This window comes from Pholcus phalangioides, unplaced genomic scaffold, assembly GCF_987345545.1.
Source record: "Pholcus phalangioides strain wild (caught in Gottingen) unplaced genomic scaffold, Ppha-v1.0 ptg000004l_1, whole genome shotgun sequence".
Taxonomy (NCBI): domain Eukaryota; kingdom Metazoa; phylum Arthropoda; class Arachnida; order Araneae; family Pholcidae; genus Pholcus; species Pholcus phalangioides.
The window spans coordinates 3,124,962-3,149,010 of NW_028301597.1; the positions used below are offsets into that span (position 1 = coordinate 3,124,962).

General features: G+C 38.8%; 1 protein-coding gene across 1 annotated transcript; it reads right to left on the reverse strand.

Moving 5' to 3' along the window:
• Nucleotides 1-1,158: 1,158 nt before the first annotated feature.
• Nucleotides 1,159-18,156, reverse strand: LOC149086437 (uncharacterized). Its single transcript, XM_089255548.1, has 7 exons — nucleotides 17,830-18,156; nucleotides 10,199-10,355; nucleotides 9,995-10,062; nucleotides 7,176-7,348; nucleotides 5,419-5,590; nucleotides 2,377-2,465; nucleotides 1,159-2,217 (listed from the first exon to the last, which is right to left on the reverse strand). Exons 1-7 carry the CDS (start codon nucleotides 17,846-17,848, stop codon nucleotides 1,513-1,515), a joined length of 1,383 nt encoding a protein of 460 aa, XP_089111674.1. The 5' UTR covers nucleotides 17,849-18,156; the 3' UTR covers nucleotides 1,159-1,512.
• Between the last annotated feature and the right edge of the window lie 5,893 nt (nucleotides 18,157-24,049).

Here is a 24,049-nt window from a genome sequence, read left to right on the forward strand (position 1 = left end):
ACTTTAACTTTGAAGTGAATTCTAACACATTAAAGTATTTTATTTTAATCAGAAATATTTGAAGAGTAAAATTGGTAAACGCGTGCACTGTAAGAGCCAAAAAAAATTCAAACATCTTTTTTTTCACGTTAAAGTGTCAAATGAACAATTCTTTATAATTTTGTTAACTTAAAAAGTGCCTGGCAATCTGCCAGGTGGTTCAAAAGAGCGTGTAAAAGTGGTCGCAAAGATGAGAGTCCCTATGGGCTGCAAAAACAGTTTTTAGTGATTTCACAACATTTTTCTCTTACAGTGCACTTACAGTGTTTACCATTCTTTTACCCTTCATCTCTTTTCCTTCAGAAGATTGTCCTTAAATGTTCTTAAGAATCGGAATTTGTATAAAGTAGAGCATTCCTTATCTCAAGAGTTCTCAAATTGTGTTCAGCGGTGCCCCTGACCATGCGCCCCCCCCCATCCTGGAGCATGGCCCTTGGCTGGGATATTTTGCGGGTCCCCCGACCAAACTTCCACGGGCCCCTTTATGATGAATTTATAGCGTGAAAAAGCAAAAAAATTGTGAAAATTGTCCCGGGCTCCAGGGCTGGAGCCTTGTCAGCCCACCCCTTGTGTGGGCCATGCCTCTGACAAAGGTGTTTTGAAGATACATTTTGTAAAACTGCTCTGGGGAGCCATGGATAAGCGTTGATTGGGAAAATAGGGGCACCACGTGTGGAAGAAGTTTGAGAACCCCTGCGCTTATCTGATATGAAGAAGACTGAACGTATTCTGGGGGTAAGAAAAATTATGGGTACGAGTAATAATTAGCTCTCTCTCTCTCTCTCTCTCTCTCTAGAGCTGTAAAGGAGCTCATTTAAGGAGGCTTATAAGGTGGCGAAATATTGTAGAAATTTGGTTATGTTAGTTAAACAACTTTACATAAATTTAAGCAAATCAGCTCAATTATTTGCACAACGTCTTTTACTGACTTCTCTTTCATTATTTCACGGACATTTCTTTGAATACGAAGACGTAAAAAATATATTCTGATATTTACGAATATGGGAGATTTTACTGTATAAGTACCGTGATTGCCACTACCGAATGAAATAAAATATTCCCTTTCATAACAAAAGAAAATCGTAAAATGAAAAAAAAATATTTACTTGTACAAACCTCTTTTTTTTAAATAAATATGTATTTATTGCACAATCTCTCTCATTGATACACACTAAAATAATGGCATCGTGGTCACACTTGAAAAACTGCACAGTAAAATTCGTTGATATGTTTTCACAACCTCGTTTTGAATAAATCTGATGATAAATGTGGGGTTTACGCAAGATACGCGAAATATACACAAGAATACATTGATAATAACATTTGAAATACTAGTAACAAGTTCCACACAAGCGATTCCACACTTGTTATTCACAATCTCACTTCAGTTTCTTATCCACTCATATAACAATCGCTAATCAAGAACTGTTTTAAATAACTGTTTCACTTATGTACAAATTTTTTTTGAGATTTTTATTCCTTAGTTACTGATTCTGTTTCTCGGTGCACACCGTTCGGAAGCACCGCAGAATTTTCCAAATCACCGTCTTTCTGTTCAGTCTCTTTCGAATCCTCATTTATGTGCACGATTTCTTCTCCGCTTTTTTGCACTTGTTCCTCAGATGTTTCTGAAACATCTTTAACTTTAGTCTCGCCGGAATCGACCATTGACACTTCTTCTTGAGCTTTTACGTCAGCAGCGTCTGTACCAGTGTCCGTAGTTATCGTGTCGTCCGATTTTGATTTCTTGACCTTACTTTCAATCAGTTTCTCCAACTTGTCACCCGCCAACATTTCGAAAGAGGATACCTGTCTCTTGGTGTATTTTCCGTTCAATGCTGTCGTCGCGGCTGGTTTTTTCATGTCATCGCTGTCGACAGAATCTAGAACCGTCTGGCATGTGCTGTCCCTTCTGAAAAGTGTCTTGACTTCAGATTCCCGTCGGCCACCTGCGCCCTTTCCATTCGGTTGAGCCGAGACGTCGTTCATGCTCTCCGTCTCCTGCATTTGAGTCTCGATGACAACTAGCAACGAATACTCTTGAGTTTCTTTGAAAAACGTCAGGAAGAAACCGCAAAAGAAAACGACGAGAATCCACTCTGTGATTGCACTCGACACGTAATTACCGCTTGTGTCGATGGGAAGCTTCAAACTTGAGCCCAAAGTGCCAGGATATGGCTGTTTCGCGATTAGAAGAGAAAAAAAAATACAATTATTTTTCATTGACAAATACGGTTTCTTCCTAGTATCAGAAAATTGGTCTTCAAAGAATCTCTAAGAATAATAAAAGATAAATACTGTAGTACTTTTGCTTTGCTTTGAAATGATAACACTTACTATCTGCTTTGTATCAGAAGCTGTCTCCGTGCTGTTGTCAAAATAATATTGAGATATTCCACCGAAGTTATCTGGAACCGTAACCATATCTAGGACAGAATGTCAAGGGAAAACATTTTTTTGTGAACTAAATATTCATGATCGTTCCGGTGTATAGCGTATCACTTCTACCAAACCGTACAATGTAACTGTCCGTTATAACGACAGTTCACAATTAGAAAGAAAATTGTCGTTATAATGGACTTATTTATTATTTCACAAATGCAAACATGTAATACACAAATTCAGACATGTGTTACACGAATACAAACATATAATACACAAAAAAAGATGGATGCACACATATTACAGACAAACACTTTGTATCAAGGAAGTTATTTTCCAGTTATATATTTAATAACAGTTATATATTTTATTAACAGTTATTATATTATGCTGAGTTGAACTCGGAAAGAAAAGTCATCACGCCTCCGCCGGGATACGAACCCAGGCCCTCTTGCATACCGGGCAAGCACGCTACCATCTACACCACTGGAAGCATGATCCTGCCTTCCTTATTTCACGCCCTGTGCCGTGAGGCGCTGAAGTAGAGGCAGTAGTAGCCTCCCTTAACTTCAGGAAATGGCCCCTGGGTGGGACGGATGACTTTTCTTTCCGAGTTTACCTCAGCATAATATCCGGAAAATAACAGTTTCCTTGATATCTCGGGCTGAGGGAAAAAAAAAACCATCTTCACGAAACACCAACTCTGGCCATATCGCTATATTGCAATTTACTGCCATTAGTGAGATGGGTTAGAAGTGAAGGCACTGTCTATCGGTGGTCGCCTCGAGTTCGTTAGGGAAAATATCCTGACAACAACCTTCACGATGGTAGACGAGCATCTTACCACCATGCCACTCGGGCATATAAAGGTACTGACGTGCCCTGCCTATAAACCATCCATGAATAATGTGAAGAGATTTCGAAAAGTGCTACTCTTTTTCCGGTCTCAAATTTACGTATGATTCTTAAAGAAAGGGGGGAAAGCATGCTTCTCAAGAATTCCCGTTGTCGTTATAGCAAATGTGTTGTGATTGTGATTCATAAATTACTCGCTATAAGCGGATATATTTTTGATCTTTAACATTAGCTCTTTTTGACAATTCGTTCATTATTTATTTATTTACAATACAAATACAAATACAAATACAACGCCACAACAGGCAAATTGCCCAACGAGGTGGCTGACTTAAGATCATCATGGATCCCCGAGCCCCTACCTACTACTGCTAGACCACACATGCATCCCCCCCCCGTGGAACCCCCCAACGAATCGGTACATGCGGGAATGTGCGTGTACGTGTAGTGCAACCTGACGTAAAGTTTGTTTCTGTGTAATGCTTGTTATGTGTAGTGCTGTCATCTGCCCCCAGTTTTACTAACTATGAGTGAAGTGTTATGGTTGAATGATTTACCGTTGTAGGACTGTTGCTCTCTGTGGCGAGACTTTTTAACGGGGAGATCGGCTCGCATTTGCGCCTTGAAGTTGGGAACCACAGAAAACCAACTTCAGCCGACCACCACTGTGGGGTTCGAACCCGGATCCTCGCATCACGAGTCCGGCATTATAAGCAAACCTGCGAAAAGCCAAAGAGCTCTGACTTAACTACGTGTGCAATACAAACAATCACTTGCGAGTTACTCGTAATAGCGAGATTCTCTTTATAAGCCGTACTCATTATAACGGACTTTTACTGTACCTCGTAAACATTCCCCTAGGGCAGGGGCTCTTAAATTGTGCGCCGCGGTGCCCTGGTGCACCTCTAACCCTTTTCAAGAGCGCCACAAGTTCAAAGTTTCAAAGTTTTTTTTTTTTTTACTTACAGCAGAATTTCGACATGCACACGCACACCTGTAATGCTGCTGAGAATTTCAAGCCTGTATTGTCAGAAAATAGGTATAAATTGTGTCAACAGCAGTTTACATATTTTAAGATCACTTAGTGACCCGCAGTGCAGTTCCACATCACTTAAGTGGTCTGCAGCACATTCTATGATCACTTGAGTGACACGCACACAGTTCCAGAGCACTCAAGTGGCCTGTCGCATATTTCCAGATGACTAAAGTGGCCTGTGGCACATTTTGATAGCAGTGGAATGACCTATACTTTACAAAAAGGTTAAGCATCCTTGTTGTATAGATTTGGTACAAGTCATACAGCAAAAATGGCTCCATGAGCAGGGTCGTCTTAGGAGGATCATTGGGCCCTGGGCCAAGTGGTTTTTCTGATGCTCTACCTGGGAAATTTTCAGAAATTTAACCCAGACCTCTATTTTGTGAGGCCCCCTTTTCCCCCCTCTCGAGGTTTCCGGGAGTCCCCATGTGTTAAAGCATCGCTGTCTGCAAGTCAATAAAAGTTAACTATTTGCTATAGACTATTACATCCGTCACTCTTTCCGCTGTTGAAGAACACCGCTTTAGAAGGTGTGCTGCACTGGTCAAAATATGACAAAATTCGGACAACAAAATCTTGAGATGATGCGCACATCATTAATGGAATTTAAAGAAATCAGATGAGAGAGTAGGAAATTTCCCCAATAGGCAGCATCACTTTGTTTTCTCCAGTTTAATTTCGATTTATAATCTCCTGAATTATAATCACATTATTCTAATACAGATTCAACCAAAACAAGAATTAATTACTAAACATTTTAGCTTTTGGTAAGAAAAAAATGTATCTGCTGTATTTATATTTCGGCAGAATTTTGCAGTGTGAATTCCGAGAAGAAACATGCGATCAGTATTTCACTCTTTTAATTTTTTAGCGCCAGAAATTTTCTGTGAAGGAATCTTCCATTCCTAAGGATTACAACGGGGAAGTAAAAATATTACAACTCGATACAACAGGGAAATCACTAAAGTGCCAGAAATCTGCAAAATATATGGGGGAATTAAATCGAGGTACGACTGTATTTTGCTAATTCATATTGTAATAAATAAAAGAATGATGAAGAGCTCGTGCTCACGAATCTATTCGTGTATATTAGATGTAAAGGATACGGTAGACGAACGATGCAGTGCAGATCATGCATATGGCAACTCTCAAAAACAATGTCGTCCGGTCTTTAGTTGACAAGAAAAGAGTCAAGGCACACTGGATAGCCATGTAGACTAGTCCGAAGGCGAACACCATCACTCCTCCAATCATGTGAGGTACACCGACGTCGTTGAGCTGCAAAAGAAAAACGATTATGTTATAGAGGACACGAGGAAAAAATATAGGCATTTTAAATCATACATTGACATACACTATACATTTTAGTTTGACGGAAACGCTGCAACACAGCGGTTCTCAAATACTTTTACTCGCATACCCCCGCTCCCCGGAAATCTTACCCCGTCTACCATGGAACCCATCTCCTCATTTATTGCAGCAAAATCTACAGCAAGAATGTGATTTCCTGTTTTCACCTTTCTTTAACCTTTTTAGCGGCACGGTAGAAATCACTAACAGCCCCTCCCACCCACCTCCCTCAAAATGTCGTATCGTTTTTAAAGAAATAATATTAAGTGCACTTGAATTTGAATACTTTGCACTATAAATTTGATAAACTAGCAGATGTTTAAAATAGGGATAGAATTAACCGCTGGAAATTGCTAAAACGGATACTTTCCACCTTGAGTATACTAATCCAACGGAGTTTTTGCAACACGGCAACATTGCATTGGCTGCAGTGGGATCCAGATACGTGGCCCCTGACGTTTCGCGTTCCCTGACCGTGTGAGTGACCAAGTGAGTGGATCAATGACCGTATGAGAAACCAAAGTGAGTGACCATATTGAGTGAATAAGTGCATGGTCACTTTCCACTTACTTGCTCACGCATACAGTCATTCACAGACTCATACGGTCACTTATATGGTCTCTTACGCATTTATTGACTCATTCGGTTATGCATACGACCCCCAAGAGTAAAAAGCCCGTTTTTAATTAAAGGTATATTAAATAATTGTAATTATGAATTAATTAACAAGTGTCAGAAACTAATAGGTTCATGATGATTAATTGAAAAACTAAAACCGGGCTTTGCCCTTTCCCTCAAAAAATTTCAGTTAACAATGGAGGGGGAAAAAAAGACCACATTTTGGCAAAACAGTGCTGATTTCCGAAAAACAGTTTTCCAATAGATCTCGTTTGCCTAACACTTTAAAAATCTGGAGATAAATTTGCCAATATAGTAGGGGGTGAAGGTAACACTTAATAACAAGGCTAACATCACTATATGCGAAGAGGAAAACGCGCCAAATCATAAAAAAAGATAACTGAACTTGGCTTCTAACGGGGTTGAATATTTCAGTTCGTTTTCAATTATCGGCCACTAAACCATGGGGAAAGTATTTTTTTTTCGTTGGGTGTTTGGCGTGTAACTGATCGTTAGAAAACTGATACGTCACGAAATTTCAAAACCTTATAACTCCCTTAATACGCGTCCGATACTAGAATGGAAAACACTTTTCAAATATTAGTTTTTCACAAGAAATTGCGTGTATGATTATTCGTGGTAGAAGTACTACGGAATTGTTGGCCACTCCGGCAAATTTGTGACTTTTTCATGGCGATATATCAGGTCACATACCATATATGCCTATTCCATTGTTAAACTAGTTATTAACAATTATTAATTAAAAATGTGAACAATGAAGTTTTTCTGTTTAAAAATCTGTCCTCAAAACGAGTCATAAAATGAGCCAAATACACGAGCAAAATGAAAAAAAAAATGCATATTGTGCCAGAAGATGGAAAAGTGAATAACTTGCCCAAACATCTTTGTTCCTATAGAAGTTCATTGGATACCCGGTGACTATAGTTATGCCAAACATCGACAGGATACCAACTGCGAGGCTCGTCTTATTGAGGTAGCTCACGACTTTGTTTTTCTCTAGATTCTGCTCCAAAACTATCATATACCTAACTATCATGAATAATACACCTGAAAGATTACATTATGAAAACGACGAGTAAAAATCCATGTGTTTTATAGAAACATCATAAAACACATAAACGTACGAACAAAACCTACACTTGAGATAGAAAAGCTAGTAATTTTTTCTGTCTGGACTGAAAAGTCTTAAAAAGAATTGACGATTGAAAGATTTACTGCTCAGACGAAAATTGCAAATCAAATTGCTATGTTCGTAGAGCATACGTTGCATAAATTGCATTACATAGAACATACTCTATGTCCCAAAAGTTTATGCTCTTATTTTTTGTGACTAACTTTTGTAGCACGTGGTGTAATGAAATGCAATTTTTGCACAGAAAAGGAAAAAAAAGCGTTTTCTCAACATTATAATGAACACTCTTCATAAACTAACAAAAATTGTATTTATAAATCGTTAATTTGTTAAAATTATGTCTCCCAAAAGTTTATGGATGCTATTGAATGTAGTCTAGCTTGGTTAATTTGAAGTCTAAATTCATTGGAAAAAAGTTCGATTCATCCAATTAATCTATCCTGGATCCGTAAAATGATTACAAATTGCAACTTAATCATCAACATTCACATAGAACAATTGTAATCAATTATTAAAATTTTATCATTAGTTACGAAACTGTTTTCAAAATTTTAATAATTTATAACTATAATAATTGATCTCGTAGCTGTTACATTATTACACTGTTCTGGACTCAGCATCACTGCAGAAATCCTTGACCATGCTCAAAGCCTTATTTACGGTAACAGTTCATGATCATCCGTTACGAAAAGGTTTCCAAAACTTTGCTTATCATTCTTATTCTATCAAGGAAATATACTTTCACTAACATATTACGCAATCTGAACTTTCCGGTACTTGGAAAATACCGGAATTTCCAAGTTTCCGGTACTTTACCTACTCTTAATGACAATAAAAAATTCAGATTTTTGAATGTTACACCTTGATCTATAGGGTTGATAAAACGTAATCGTTAGTAATTGCCACGCATTCTCGATGCACTCGTAAAAGTTCGAATTATTCAAATTTGAATTAACCACGTTTTATTGTATATGCAAATTAGAAATTCGTAATTGTGACGCATCTTGGAATCTATAAATTCAGTAAAAGACGACATAAGGTGATAGAGAATCTTTTGTTTAAAAAATGGCAAAAGCGACGTAGCTTTGTGTGGACGAGATTAACAAAATTTTGAGATTGAAGTTGCAAAGTAAGCCTGATGAATATATTTCAAAGGCTTTAAATCGTTGCAAAAACATAATTTTTCGTGTTTTAGTCAGTAAAACGCCCTACCATCCAAAATTATGTTCGGCAAGACCTCGATATGACTTCACACGATGATAGGTTCATGAAAAGAATGGTGTCCACCCTGGTGATGTTTGTTTGTGTGTGGAATTATTCGGGACTCTTGTTTGTATATATCGCTAGATACGGCTTTAAGGAGAATTAAAAAGAAACTGGTTTTACGGTTCCTATGAAAATTGTTCGTCAACTAGTGCTCTCAAAGCACCACATTCAAACACACACACACCACATTTCAAGAGGTTAAAGTGCACTCCAAACATTATCTTATGGAGACAAATGGATCAGTGTTATTTTCAGTGACGAAAAAGAAATATGACTCAGATGGTTCGGATGCATATACAAGGTATTGTCACCATTTCAGTTAAAAGCTACGCCCATACTACAGCAGACATCAGAGTGGAGGTTCTGTGATGGTATAGGCGGCTTCCTCATTCAATGAACATGCATTCTTTAGCAATCTTGAATATCATTAAGGGCGAACAAAAGTACATAGAGGTACTAGAAAGTCATTTCATTCTTTTTGGTAAAATTTTAGGGGAGGGAGCAGTAATGGTGTTTTCAGCATAATAATGTTCTAATGCATTTGTCCAGCGTTGCGAAAACCTATTTCAAAGTAAAATGTGTGAATCTACTGGACTGGCCACCGACGAGTCCGATCTTAGTCAGATAGAAAGCGAGTAGAGCATGACTCATAAGTCTACTCCAATGAACGAAAATTCAGCTCAGCGAAGAACTTGAAACATGCCATAGAAACTGAATGGCATAATTTGGACCAACAACTCCTATAAAATTTAGTTCTATCAATGGAAGATCGCTTGTTTGATGTCGTTCGAAATAATGGAAAAATTATCAGTTATTAATGAACACGTGTTTGTAAGAAATTATAATGTATTTGATTATTCTATGAATTTTTGAAACAACTTTAAATTTTTCTTTTTTTTTTTCAAATGAGTTGTTGAATGACAATCGCATCTGGTCTGCAATACAATATTTTTCACACATTCCTGCATTTCTTTTCGTTCGTCTGAAAAACAACTTTCACAAAATTCTATAAACCTTTGATAGAGAGTGTATGTTGCAAAGCTTACACACAACGCATATAAATTTATTTCGGCTACAGAAATTTTGACACAAAATCTTTCCAAGTAGTAGTCGAAGAGATAATTTCGAATTTACTTAAGCAATCTTAATGGAAAAATATTATCTTTAAATCTAACTGACAAATATTCTTTTTAAATTTTTATGTGTGAAGATAATGTGCAAGAGAAAAAAAAGAAAATACATGTATAAGCATCAAAAGTTTTTGTTATTCTTATTTGTTTTCTTAATTCACTAACCAATCATCCCTCCTAAACAGATGAGCGTCCCGAATATTCCATTCTGCGGCGGAGAACCTGCGGCATCACTGAAAAGATGAAAAGAATCGCTGTTATCCAAACATATCCATGAATGACAATCGGTCCAAGATTCATTGCTTTTTAACATTTTGGTCCTACGAGAAAAAATTCTCACTGAATAAAGATAAAATGAAATATATATACCTGATGAGAGGTAAGAAAGGATCTACGTTTCCTCTGGCCACGGCTATCACATAGGCGGAGAGGCATCCGGCCAGCAGAAAACCTCCGAAAAAAAATGTTAGGTAGCCACTGTTGTTTATAGTCCATTCGGTTACTCGAGATGTTTTCAACAGAGCATCTGAAAAGACAGATGCATAAAATACCATGACGTTATGGACAGTTAATCGACATTTTAAGGGAAACAGAATCAGTTTGAATATCACCACCGTAGAATCGAATCCTTGGATACCCGTACTTAGGGTTACCAGATTTTGAACTCTCAAAATATGGGCACTCAGGACCGCAACAAGGGGATTGCGGTGAGGGTCTGGGTGCTCCGGGTGCTGGACCTGCTCTTTTTCCGTTGAGAATAACGGGAAAGGGAAGCCAAAATAAATATAGTGGTCCCCGGGCAAGAGATGGAATTTCCGTTTCTAGTTGCGGCCTTGCGGACACGCATTGATGATTGATGACCATGCTTTATTGATACAGAGGCGGTCATCCTCGTTCGAACGCATTATGTACTATGATCGCAAAAAAATTGCACTAGCCCAAAGTTCCCCGATTGCGGGGAAAAAGAGTAAGGCTTAAGTGGCCGGCCTATTTTTTTTTTCTAAATTCGTTGTTTCTCATTATTTTTGCCTTATATCATGCAATGTAGTGAAAATCATCTATAGAGAGATACCCCTAGCCTCTATATCATTATATAAAGGCTAGAGTGTTATTTCTTTATACAGGATTTTCAATGCATTGCATATGACCATAGATATTACTCTATGGTCCCGAGATACACTTTTCATAGTTTAATGTACAAGGTGCATAGATAGCAGTTCGTACGGCTAATCACTGCGGAACCGTTGATCCTACAGGCATACTTTCAATTTGAAAAGTATCCAAATAAAACGTGTAGAATACAGATAAGACATTCATGTTGCAAGTGATTTTATATTTATTAAAATAAATCAAATAACTTTTTATACGGACACCCTATGCCCAAAAACCCAAACAGAAAGTTGTTGTCTTTTTCCTAATGCCAACAAAAATAATTCCACTTTTCTAACTGCAATATTCGCCGAGAAAATTCGAATTCGAAAAACGGAGGAAAGTCAGAAAAGACCGGCATTAAATTGCTGGTTTTGCTGCATTAAATTTTGTTTTGAATGACGAATCTGGGTTCTACACATTATTTGGATACTTTTCCTAACTGAAAGTATGTCCCTAGGACCAACGGTTCGCCAGTAAAATGCCGTGCGTGCTGTTACCTACGTACCCTGCATATAATTCATCTAAAACGGTAAATGATAGATTTATCCGGTACCTTGAGTATCTTTATATAGGAGTTCGATTGTTTTATAATTCACAAAAACATGAAGTTATTTCCTGGTATAAAATCGATTGATGGAAAAAAAAAAAGGTGTTAAAAAATAAGGAAATTTCGCTTATTTTGCAAAATTATGGCACGGACACCTTATCAGGTCGCTTTAAAATACAAACGCTCAATATATAACCCTACCTATATATTATTATTATACCAATCAAAGAAATCTTCTTGGAAAAATTCACTGTTTTGTAATTTTTTTCATCATGTTCTAGTGTTTATATAAAAAAATATGCTCACACATAAGTAAAGTTGTTCCTCGCATAAACCGAACTTCATATTTGGCAGAGCTTAAATGTTTTAAATTTGTTAAGTAATCAAATAGCAAACACGGCTTAAGGAATGTTCATATTAATCGTGATCTGACAATGCTCGTATTAAACGAGTCCGACTGTATTGTTTTGAAAGAAGGAAACTTGCAACGCACTTTATCAAGTCAACCAGAACATGCTCATTCAATGTGATAGAATTAAAGCTTTGGTTTTAGCTACGCGTACATACACTATAATACTATACACAATAACTATGGTCATAAAAATATAAAGTGCGCAAACACGTAAGTGTGTCAGATCTCAGCGCTGATTGCTGCAGGGGCATTCAATAACACACTTCTCAGCACGAAAAGTTTTTCTTCATTTACCCCCGAGGCAACTTGTGACAAGAAGAAGAAAAGAAAAACACTTTCTCCCCAGATTTTGGAATTTAGGCAGTTGCTATTCCACAAATCCAACGTAACTCTCTATGGTTCATTCCTCCATTAAAATAACACAGTAATATAAACTGAAGAGCCAAAAAAACTGGTACAGGCATGCGTATGCAAATAAAGAGATATGGAACCAATCAGAGTACGGCGCTGCGGTTGGCAACGCCTATATAACACAACAAGTGTCTGGCATAGTTGTTAGATCGGTTACTGCTGCTACAATGGCAGGTTATCGAGATTTAAGTGTGTTTGAACGTGGTGTTATAGTCGGCGCACGAGAGATGGGACATAGCATCTCCAAGGTAGCGATGAAATTTGTATTTTCACGTACGACCATTTCACGAGTGTATCGTGAATATCGGGAATCCGGTAAAAAATTAAATCTACGACATCGCTGCGGCCGGAGAAGATCATGCAAGAACGGGACCAACGACGACTGACGAGAATCATTAAACGTGACAGACGTGCAACCTTTCCGCAAATTGCTGCAGATTTCAATGCTGGGCCATCAACAAGTGTCAGCGTGCGAACCATTCAACGAAACATCATCGATATGGGCTTTCGGAGCCGAAGGCCCACTCGTGTACCCTTGATGACTGCACGACACAAAGCTTTACGCCTCGCCTGGGCCCGACAACACCGACATTGGACTGTTGAGGACTGGAAACACGTTGCCTGGTCTGACAGTCTCGGTTACAATTGCTTCGAGCTGATGGACGTGTACGGGTATGGAGACAACCTCATGAATCCATGGACCCTACATGTCAACAGGGGACTGTTCAAGCTGGTGGAGGCTCTGTGATGGTATGGGGCGTGTGCAGTTGGCGTGATATGGGACCCCTGATACGTCTAGACAAGACTCTGGCAGGTGACAGGTACGTAAGCATCCTGTCTGATCACCTGCACCCATTCATGTCCATTGTGCATTCCGACGGACTTGGACAATTTCAGCAGGACAATGTGACACCCCACACGTCCAGAATTGCTACGAAGTGGCTCCAGGAACACTCTTCTGACTTTAAACACTTCCGCTGGCCACCTAAATCCCCAGACATGAACATTATTGAACATATCTGGGATGCCTTGCAACGTGCTGTTCAGAAGAGATCTCCACCCCCTCTTACTCCTACGGATTTATGGACAGCCCTGCAGGATTCCTGATGTGAATTACCTCCAGCACTACTTCAGACATTAGTCGAGTCCATGCCACGTCGTGTTGTGGCACTTCTGCGGGCTCGCGGGGGCCCTACACGATATTAGGCAAGTGTACAAGTTTTTTTGGCTCTTCAAATGTATATTTTTTTAAATAAGAATATACATGGATGCTTTTAGCATATTTTTAATACATTAAATATGCTAACCCATATATACCTCATAAACGATTTAATTAATTAGAATGAACTTCTTTAATTACTTAAAATAGTTAATTAAAGGTAAAATATGCAGTTTGCCTTGATTTTGATGTTATCTATCTCAGCAAAGCTAAATAGTTTTTACGTTGAATTTTATTTCCCATCCCCTCAGTACGACGAGATTTTATAAATCTCCGAACATGTAAAATTTCAACAGCTTTTAAAAAGGACACCAACAAGGAATCAACTTTTTCTAAATAAAAAAAAAAGACAGATAGATAATAAAAAAGTTTTTAAATATAGCTGTACTGAAATGACGTTAAAATATGTACAGTACTTTCTAAAATAGTGAGAAAAGAAATTTGCATAATGCGTTTTTGATCCATGTATATTCAAATATATACAGGACCACATACAGGGTTAAGTAAAGTTTTTGAAGTGAAACTTCTTTTCGCGAGGTAGTAGCAACAGAGTTTTTTTTATGTCCGCAGATTGTCCTTTGGAAAAAATAGTAATAAAAACCATAAAATAGTAATAAAACGATAAAAATCCCCCTCCTCTTGCTTTGTGTTTTAACGTCGGAATTTTTTTTTTTCCGAGCCTATCTGATTGATTCTAAATGTGGAGTTTTGAATATTTCATCCTCTTTAGGACGGAAATGATGCTTCAAAATAAGGATCCTTGACCATAAATGCATCAGGCAAAAAAGCCCGACGAAAGTTAATGAATGCATCTGAAGAAATCGTATTCCCGTGACGAGGAAAAGTCATTATGAGTGATTATTTTGTTTTCGCTGCAAAATACAGTGCAATTCTTTTGCCGATTCAATAACGAAAAATCATAGTCCCTAAACTTCATTTGCCCACAAACGCAGGATATTTCACGGGCACTTAAACTTGAGTATTTTACGATCCCGTGTGAAAAGCAATCTAGCGGCCTTCTACGTATATGCAATAATAATATGTGTATATACTGTACATATTAGGGTTTCTTTATAAGAGGTAGGACTTACATTTTCGTTATGGCGTATCTGTGAATTGATCGAATTTCAAGTCGTTTTTTTAAAGCAGTTATATGTGTATATTGTATATAAAAACTCGAAAAACAATACCTATAGTCAATGCATTTTGATTTCGTTTAACGGCCCGTAATATTTTTCGTCCCAGTGAAGCTGCATCCTTTGCTCCTTCTACAGTTTGGCTATACTGCAAAGTTTCTTCTGGCTAATAAAAGCAACCGAAATGCAAGGCCGTAACTAGTATTCTTGTGGGGAAAGAGGATAGGCTACCAGTAACATAACTAGCCATTTCTGTCCCTGTGCAAGAATTTGCGTTTAGGCTCCCGCTGGCCCATTTAGGTCCATTCTGGGCCCCCTTTCAAGAGGGCCTTGTGCAGGTGCACCTGCCTAGTTACGGCACTGAGGGCCACCATGATTTTTCCATCCCCATCATTGCAAATCTTGATGCTTTTATAACGGTATTTCCTAAAATTTGCCACCCGGAGGAAGCATTTGCCTTATTTGCCTGCCTGTGGTTCCGCCCTGAGAAAGGAATTATACAGTATTTAAGTTAGGTAACCATCTAGCCCGATGTTTCCCAAAGTGGACAATATCACCCCCGGGGAAAGATGGAAAGATCCAGGGGAAGGGGCGATAGAAGCTACGGGTATAACATAGGAGCCTATGGATTTGCTTGATTTGAGAAAGTGATGAGAGAAAAAAAAAATTCTGAAAATGGGGGAAGATGGAATAAAATAATTTTGGAAACTATAATCTAACCCATACTTTCCCAAACTTTTTGTTCCATCGCCCCCTTCTGCAGAATTTTTTTCCCTCTCATTGCGCATTAACCCAAGACAACCTATTGGATCCCATGTTATACCTGTAGCTTCTATCGCCCCCAGGGAAAATACCGATCTAACTATTATTTCATTTTCACTTAGATTTTCGTATGACTTCGAGAACTTTTCCAAGCCGTTTTTAACACGTTAACTAGTAGTGTTTTTTGCCTACCACCTTTTCTATTTAGCCCACCAGTAAAGGGAAAAAATGTTCACTCGTGCGCTATGACCTATTGTTATTTTGTGAATAATTATGACTCCCACCACACTGTTGGATGCCATTTTTTGAAAGTGGACCCACCAGTTTGAATTTCTTACAAAAAATCTTGTGAAAAAATATTGTATATGTCATACAATGGTCTAACTTGACTTTAAGAAATCAAAAAAAAATTGAAAGTGACAGATAAATAAAAGAAAAAGCTGAAAGACAGACAACATGAAAGGAAAAGCTAAAATTTCAAAGTGAAGAGGAAACATACGAGAATATTCGAGAAAATCAGGGCTTGCTTACTTCTATTACTACTACTTAGCCGTACATGCACCTCCTAAACATTCCTCGGAGAAATGAACGCAAGAACGAGTTTTGTGTGTGCGCGCGCGCGTGGCCTAACGTATTCATGTTGTCAGAGCTATGCTTATTTCGTATTATACCAGTACTGCCAACTGTCGTACATTTTGAAGTAAAAATGGTAGATGTCTGGATTTTCGTGTTTTGTAAGTATCATATTGAAGGGCTGCCAACTCTCTGCGGAGAGACTTATACTTAAGGTCACGATCGCAACTAGAAACGGAAAGTTACTCTGTCCCCCGGGGCTAGTATTTATTTTGGCGGACTCCCCCCCCCCCCACCCCGTAATTTTGACCCGAAAAAAGGAAAATCCAACGCCCTTCTCTGTCCAGCATCCGGGGCACCAGTCCCCCCATCCCTCACCTAGTTACCGTCCGAAATCATGAAACGTATACGAAATGATGAAATGTCTCAGATATTCTGCATGCAGTAAAGGTATCACTAACTTAGAGAAAACTTGGTTTTGAAAAAAATATGAAACATTTTTCTGCTCAAGAGGGTTAATTAGAACTATGTCTACTGAGGGTTTTAACTGAGTTTTTTTTTTAATGTCTCGCCGAATGCAGGGCCGTCTCAAGAGCATCATGGGCCCCCGGGCCAAGTGGTATTTCTGAGGCCCTACCTGATAAATTCTAGAAAATTTCAACCCAATCTCAGTTTTGTGAGGCTTCTCTTCTCTTGAGCCCCCCGGGCCGTGCCCGGGTGGACCCATGCATTAAGATGGCACTGGCCGGATGGTCTGTGCCTGATCTGCCGTCGTTTTGCCGTTTGTACTTCCATGTCAGGAAGGATTCTGACAAAAACTGATCGGGAATCGACAGGACTGCAACTATAAATGCGAATTTACTCTGTTGCCGGAGGCCTGTATTCATTTTGGCACATCCCTCACCGTACTTTTTAACGGGGGGAGTAAACTCAGCACCCTTCCTCCCGGTCCAGTAATTGGGACACTAGTCACCCCCACCCCTAGTTTCGGCCCTGGGTACCAAAGTCACGGCACATCTGAACATCTTTTGCTACAGTAGGGGTGCATCTAACCGACCTAACTTGTTTCGCTCCTACAGGTTGATATGTATATTACGATATCATAATGACGAATATGAACTTTTTTAAAGCCGGATTACAATTAAAAAGTTTGATAAAAGATCTTTTAAAAAACTTTTAAAAAAACAACCGATTGGTTACATTCACTCGAATGAAACAGCTACGCTTATTGGTTGTGTTTTTCAAGTTTTACAAAAAAAACTTTTCCAAAACTTTTACACTGTAATGCCGACTTAAAACTAAAGATTCAATAATGCAGATAATGATACGGGAAATAGAAGACATTGACTATAACATTGATTAACTGTATTGTCATTCTTATAATGGCTCTCGTATTTCACGAACCAAAAAATTTCTGTTTTTAAAATTGAGTATTGAATTGAAAACGCATTTTAAGGCCGGAATTACACTATAAAAGTTTAATAAAAGATGTTTTATAAAAGTTTTATAGTGTAATCCCAGCTTTAGAAAGAAAAAAAATTAAAATTAATTATAACGAAAGAAATAAAATGAGTTTAACCTAACCGATGCGATCTGTTTTTCTATAATATATAATACATATAGTATATATATAATCGGGATTTGCAATGAGTAAGCAATACGACGACGTGTAAATCAATACTGTAATTACCAATTTATTCAAAGTGAAAAAAAAAATTATTCAATGTTTTTGTTTTTTTCGAACTGATTAAGTAAGATGATAGATATTTCAAGGTAATCAACACTCACCGTTCCCTTTAGAATCCATTTGCAAAGGGAAGATCCAGATCCAGTTACGAGGTTGATCAAAGAAAACCGATCAATCGAACTAAAGGATAATCGGCTGCGACGAATGCGTCAGTTGTTAGTTTCTAAAGGAAAACGAAAAATTTTTCAATCCTCCTTTCTTTATTTTTCTTAAAGGAAAACTGATGAAAACACGCGCTCAAAGCGATCGTAAACAAGTGGGGAAAAAATTTCAAGACGACCAACGAGGAAAAGTCAAGAGAGAGTCGGGCAAAGATGCTGCTGTGCCAGCAGTAAGTTACTCGGCCACAAGGCCATTCCGGCGTGTGTAGACTATACACACAATTGCCTGTTTATTATTTCTACCGCAGGAAAAGGTGGGTAGAAGAGAGGGAGAAGGAGACTGACCGAGGAAAGACGAGAAAAATTAGTGCCGAAAACCTGTTTTTTTTTACGTGTGTCCAGCGGCTAAATGGCAAAGCGAAAGGGGAAAACACTCTTTCAATAGGTACATATACTAAAAACAAAAAGTCTTATCTCCAAAGAAAAACAACAAACCGAGGTTCTCCTTTCTTTCGAACGTCTTTTGAGAAAAATTTCTTTTGAAAAAACTTTTTATATACTGTGTATTTTTTCAGTCAATTTTTTTTCAGCTGTATCATTTATTGTCATGCATGTAAAATTTATACAAAATGTTTTATATAAAGTTATATACAATATACGCATACACAATCATAGGTCTTTTACACTTCAGCTAATCTTTAGAAAATATATGCATCGTACACTGAACACAAAATGCTTTGATATTTGATGAATCCTTATTTACAGGGGCGTCGGAAGTGTTTCAAACCTGTGGGTGCTCATCATGGCCCCCACAAGGGGTGGGCTGACAAGGCTCCAACCCTGGGGTCCGGGAGGATTTTAATAATTTTTTTTGTTTTTTCACGCTATAAATTCATCATGAAGAGGCCCCGTGAATGTCTGGTCGGGGGGGGGGGCGTAAAAGATCCCAGCCTAGGGGCTCTACTTCAGGATGTGGGGACCATGGTGCTCATTCAAACTTGTGGGTGATCATTTCATGATCTGCGCGCTAATGTATACGTGCCTTTATAAAGGAAATTTTAATTTTCAAATCAATTCTGCGCTCGTACCTATAGCAGAAATTACCGTGGGTGCTTGAGCACCTACAGCACCTCCGACTCCGACGCCATTGCTCATTTACCTTTCGCAAGTATGAGTTCTATAAATTCACATACAGTATAATGATTTCGTTGTCTTCTCCATAGGAAGATAGTCACTCCCACTTATATACGAACCCGGATATTACGAATTTTCACATATAACGAAGTTTTTCAATTTTCCATAAACTTCATATTGCTTATCAAGTCGGTAAGGATGTAACGGAGTTCACGTACATGAGTACAATATTTTTTCACTATTTTTTCGTACTTCATTATAAGTGAAGCCCGACTGTGATTCGATGCTCTTACTATTATTTTTCAATCAGGTCGGAACTCGAGTGATAACAACTACTGAACCGCACATGCTTCTCGTAAGGCCGTCGTCCACTGGAAGATACGACGAACGAAAGTAGGTCGCGCGTATGCGCAAGACCACTATAAAATTTTTTCGCATACACGTAAATTGTTTTTGCTACTAGTAGTTTCCAGCGGACCACCGGCCTAAACATTCCTATAGAGAATAATGTTTCCCAATCTTTTTTAGACCATGCTCCACCAAAGCATATCTGAAATCCTGATGCCCCCCCCCCCGTACGTTTTTCAAGAGGTGAACCCCCCCCCCCCTCCGGTGAAACTTCATAGTTTCATAACAAAGATTTTTTCTCTTTGTAAAATGTAAAAAACATTAGTTTCTGCTTTACCTCCTTAAATTTCAAAACCAGGGGTCTTTGCCCCCCTCCCCATTTCTGTTACTTTTACTTAGTCAAAAAACAGCAGTGGTCTCTCTCTCTCTCTCTTAATCAGGGTTCCTCGGAGAAACTTCAGGGGTCTGTGCGCTTCGATGAGAAAACAATTAACTCATCGTTTTTACATTGCTATACGCAGATTATTTTTTAACCCTTTATATTTGACATTGTGAAAAGTAGAATAAGAAGAAATTATAATAAATTAAAATAAAAGTATAAATGTAATAATAATAATAATAATGAATAGATATCATGTCAATTATTTGGTAGGTCATTTTAGTTCTAATTAAAGACAAAAACAATGTTTTTGAAACAATTAGTTAGCTCAAAACAAATTATACAACCAGGTACTTTAAAGTGCCTTCAGGATATACAGGTTTAAAGGAACTTCGCGGCCTTCATTTTTCTTCATTTTATTGGCATAGGGGTCCGTGGACTTATCTTACTGACACAAATTTTCCGCGGAACACAAAACATTAAGAAACCCTAAGTCAAACCCCTTCCACTAGAAGAGAAGCATAAAAAAAAGAAGTCATCAAGAAATAGTTTAAAAATTAAAAATTTGAACTGATACAAAGAAAAAGAAGAGCTCGGAAGGTTCCAAGTCTTCATATAAAACGCAAATTGACCCCCTAAAATCTCAAATTGCCCCACGCGGAAATCACCGCTTTAGAGAATTTCTAACGAATTGGTGCACGCCGGAAAGGGTGGCGCGTTACGGGTGTTTCATGTACAAGAAGTGACCACTAGCGATATGGTCTGAAAAAATAGATAATCTATATTAAACGGTCTTAACTGGGTATAATAGCTTGGCCAAATTTCCGCATTTCATGGATAAGACCCCCCCCCCCCCTCCACCAGGGCTTTCTAATTTACGAGGACTCTTTTACTTCAGAAAATATACAATCAAACTCGGTTATAGCGAAGATTTTTGAAATTTTTATCATTATGACCGAAGTATCGTTTCTGACATAACAGATACTTTTTGATCGAAAATTCATTCAGAGGCAATCAAATACTGTGCATGAAGTTTTTGTTTATTTGTGACCAGGGTGATCTCAAATTGGATTAAGAAAAATAAGGAAAATTGGGATAAAATAAATATACACTCATTGCCATAAAAATTTGCGCACCCAAAAGAAGTCGTCAAAATGAAACGAAATTTTACACATGTAAGTACTACGTTGATATAAGTAAGTGATTAGAAAATCCAAGAAAAAGGATCATTTATTGCAGAAAAAAGTACAGATGAACAGAAGTTTTAGTACTCTGTTGGACCCCCCTCTAGCGCGAATGCGCGATGCGATACGAGCGGGCATTGAGGCATACAAGTTCCGTATGATGTCCTGAGACATCTCGTTCCACAGTTGCTGCAAATGCGCCTCTAGTTCGACCAACCTCGTAGGGTGTTCAACTTGCCGTCCAAATGATCCCAGATATGCTCGATTGGTGACAAATCTGGGGATAGAGCAGGCCAGGGAAGGGTGGTAATGTGGCGGAGGCAGTCTTGTGACATCCTTGCTGTGTGTGGCCTAGCATTGTCTTGTTGAAAAATGGCTCCTGGGAGCCCTGCCATGAGTGGCAACACATGTGGCTGAAGGATGTTATGGACGTACCGCTGGGCTGTCATTGTGCCATGGATCAGTATTAGGGGTGACCGTGTATCGTAAGCAATGGCACCTCATACCATGACACCAGCTGTGGGAGCGGTGTGTCGCTGCAAAGCGAAGGCAGGATTGAAGCGTTCACCACGGGGCCTCCACACACGAACACGATTGTCATCACTGCTTAAGTTGAATTCGATTCGTCGCTGAAGACGCCCTGGTTCCATTCCGTTGCAGTCCAATCCCGTCGTGCTCGACACCACTCCAAACGGAGGCGTTGGTGGGCGGGTGTCATTGGCAGCACACGTAATGGGTGCCGCGATACCAGATGTCCTTCAGCCAGGCGCCTTGCGATGGTTCGGGAAGACACAGGGGCCCGTAGTGAAGCTGCTACCTGTGTCTGGATAGCGGCCAATGAGGCAGTTGGCTCTACGCGTGCGTTTCGGATGGTGTGACGGTCTTCTCGACGACCAGGTTCAGGACGCCCACGACTGGTCTGTCGAGGGCGTCCTGAACCTGGTCGCCGTGCAAATGACGTCTCTTCTGTCCACTGGTCCCAACACCTCCTCACAGTAAAATCAGAACGGCCTAGTTGACGAGCTGACCACCCAGCTTCCATCATCCCGATGATTCTTCCCCTATCGAACTCTGACAACTGCTCATATGGTCTTCGACGGCGGCGTAACGGCATGTCTACCTCAGCATTTCCTTTGCAAACGATTAAATACACTCCAGCAAGCTCTGCTTACCTGTTTTATACTCCAAGGAGAACGAAGTTCAACGCCCTCTAGTGGCATTACGCAATGCGCAATCACGCTGCATTTCTAATCATTTGCATATCTGCCCCACATGTACCTTCAGGCCAACTTTCGTTTCGATCCCACAGTTATTTCTTGGTGCGCAAATTTTTATGGCAATGAGTGTATATGGGAGATTGCCGATTCTCGCTAAACGTGTAGCTAAATGTCGACAAAATGGCCAAATATTGCTTATATGACCGCTATGAATAATTAAACTTTGCCGAGAAATACAGTGCTACAGCGAGTGTAATGTAAAATGTATTGCATGCAAAAATTGAATTCGGCAAATATGTGAGATGAATATTTGGTCATATTCATTATAACAAAATTCAAAAACAATGCAAATTACCGTCAGTTCTTATTCTAGCTAAGATTAGGAATTAAAGCATCCTTCGTTGAAAAAAAGGGAAATTTTTATGAGAAAAAATCTTGAGGGAAAAATTCGGAAATGTTGTGTACAATGATCAATTCGGAGCTTCAAACATGTAATCAATCCTATTTTTGTACGTATAAATGTAACAATAGAAAAACATTTTTCTGGATGTGATCATCTTGAGAATTTCTTAGGAAAACGTCATTGTGAAACGGAAACAAAAATGACAAAAAATTTTCATTACATCCGAGGGTGTCATTGACGGTGTAAGCAAGGTTCATTGTCGTCAAGATTAGTCGTTTCCTATTAAAAACAGAACATATCCACCTTTTTCATACACTTCGGTACTTTTCCCCTAGATAATGGACACCTATGAGACCGAAAATTTTGTCCGGTAAGAGTGTCCGTTACTGGATAAGATACATCGAGTCCCGTCGAGTAATTGAAAATTGTGTCCGCTAATGGAAGTGTCCATTATGGGAGGTTCTACTGTAGAATGGTCGTGTTTCTTATGTTAATGACGAGAGGGCAGTAAGGGTACCCTCCTGGGTTAGCTAAAACCTTCTGGAATCAACAGGAGAGGTAGAAATTTCCAATTTTTCAGACTTTGACAAGCTCAAATTTTAATCAAAAGGTAACATTTCCACTAATTTTCTTCCAAAAAGGAACATTTCCGAAATTCAAATGTGGATAACTCTCTTGAATGTTGATCAAGAAACATAGTACAGTAAACCTGTCTTTAACGGAACCTGTATTAAGCGGACACCTGTCTTCAACGGGAAAAACCGTGGTCCCGTGATTTCAATGTGAAAAAAAAAACCACATGGATTAAACAGAACTTATTTAACGCGGAAACGCAAAGGAAAATTTTGTACCCTGTAACGGAAAATTTCCCAAAAATACTTTGACTGTGTTTTGCGACCAAAGGATCACGCAATATATTAAAGTGCTCCAACGAAATTTTTTACGCAATCTATGATTGCAAATGTGAGTTCTACATCATCCCATCCTTAGATTAGCAAAATACCGTATCCGTACTTAATGCTGTTGTTTTACTAAGCATATATAATAAAGCAGTTGCTTTCTGAAATTGCAACAAAATTTTTCGGAAAAGCAGGTCCACGGGAGAAATCAGTGTAAGGGTTGAAATTCCAAATGATATGCAAGAAATTTTATGCAAGCTGTGTACATTCCATGATCGCAAGGCTGAGAAAAGACGGAATTTAATTATAGACAAAGGGGCAGCCGCCCTGCTGGCAAAATTTTGGAGGTTGACAAACTTTAGGTAGGAACAAAAACACATAAAAATTCCTTGGGTATTCAAATTTAGAACAAAAGATAGGCAGTTGATCTGTTAGGTTGGGAATGGGGGTGGGAAACACACATATTTTCAGGAGAATCTGTATTCAAAAGGCTCTTTGGGCTCATCATTGTGGAAATAAGATTGTTTCGAGGCGAGATATCTTGTAAATGTCCATGAGAAGGTAAAAGCGCTCTCCTAATTTAAAACACAGACAAA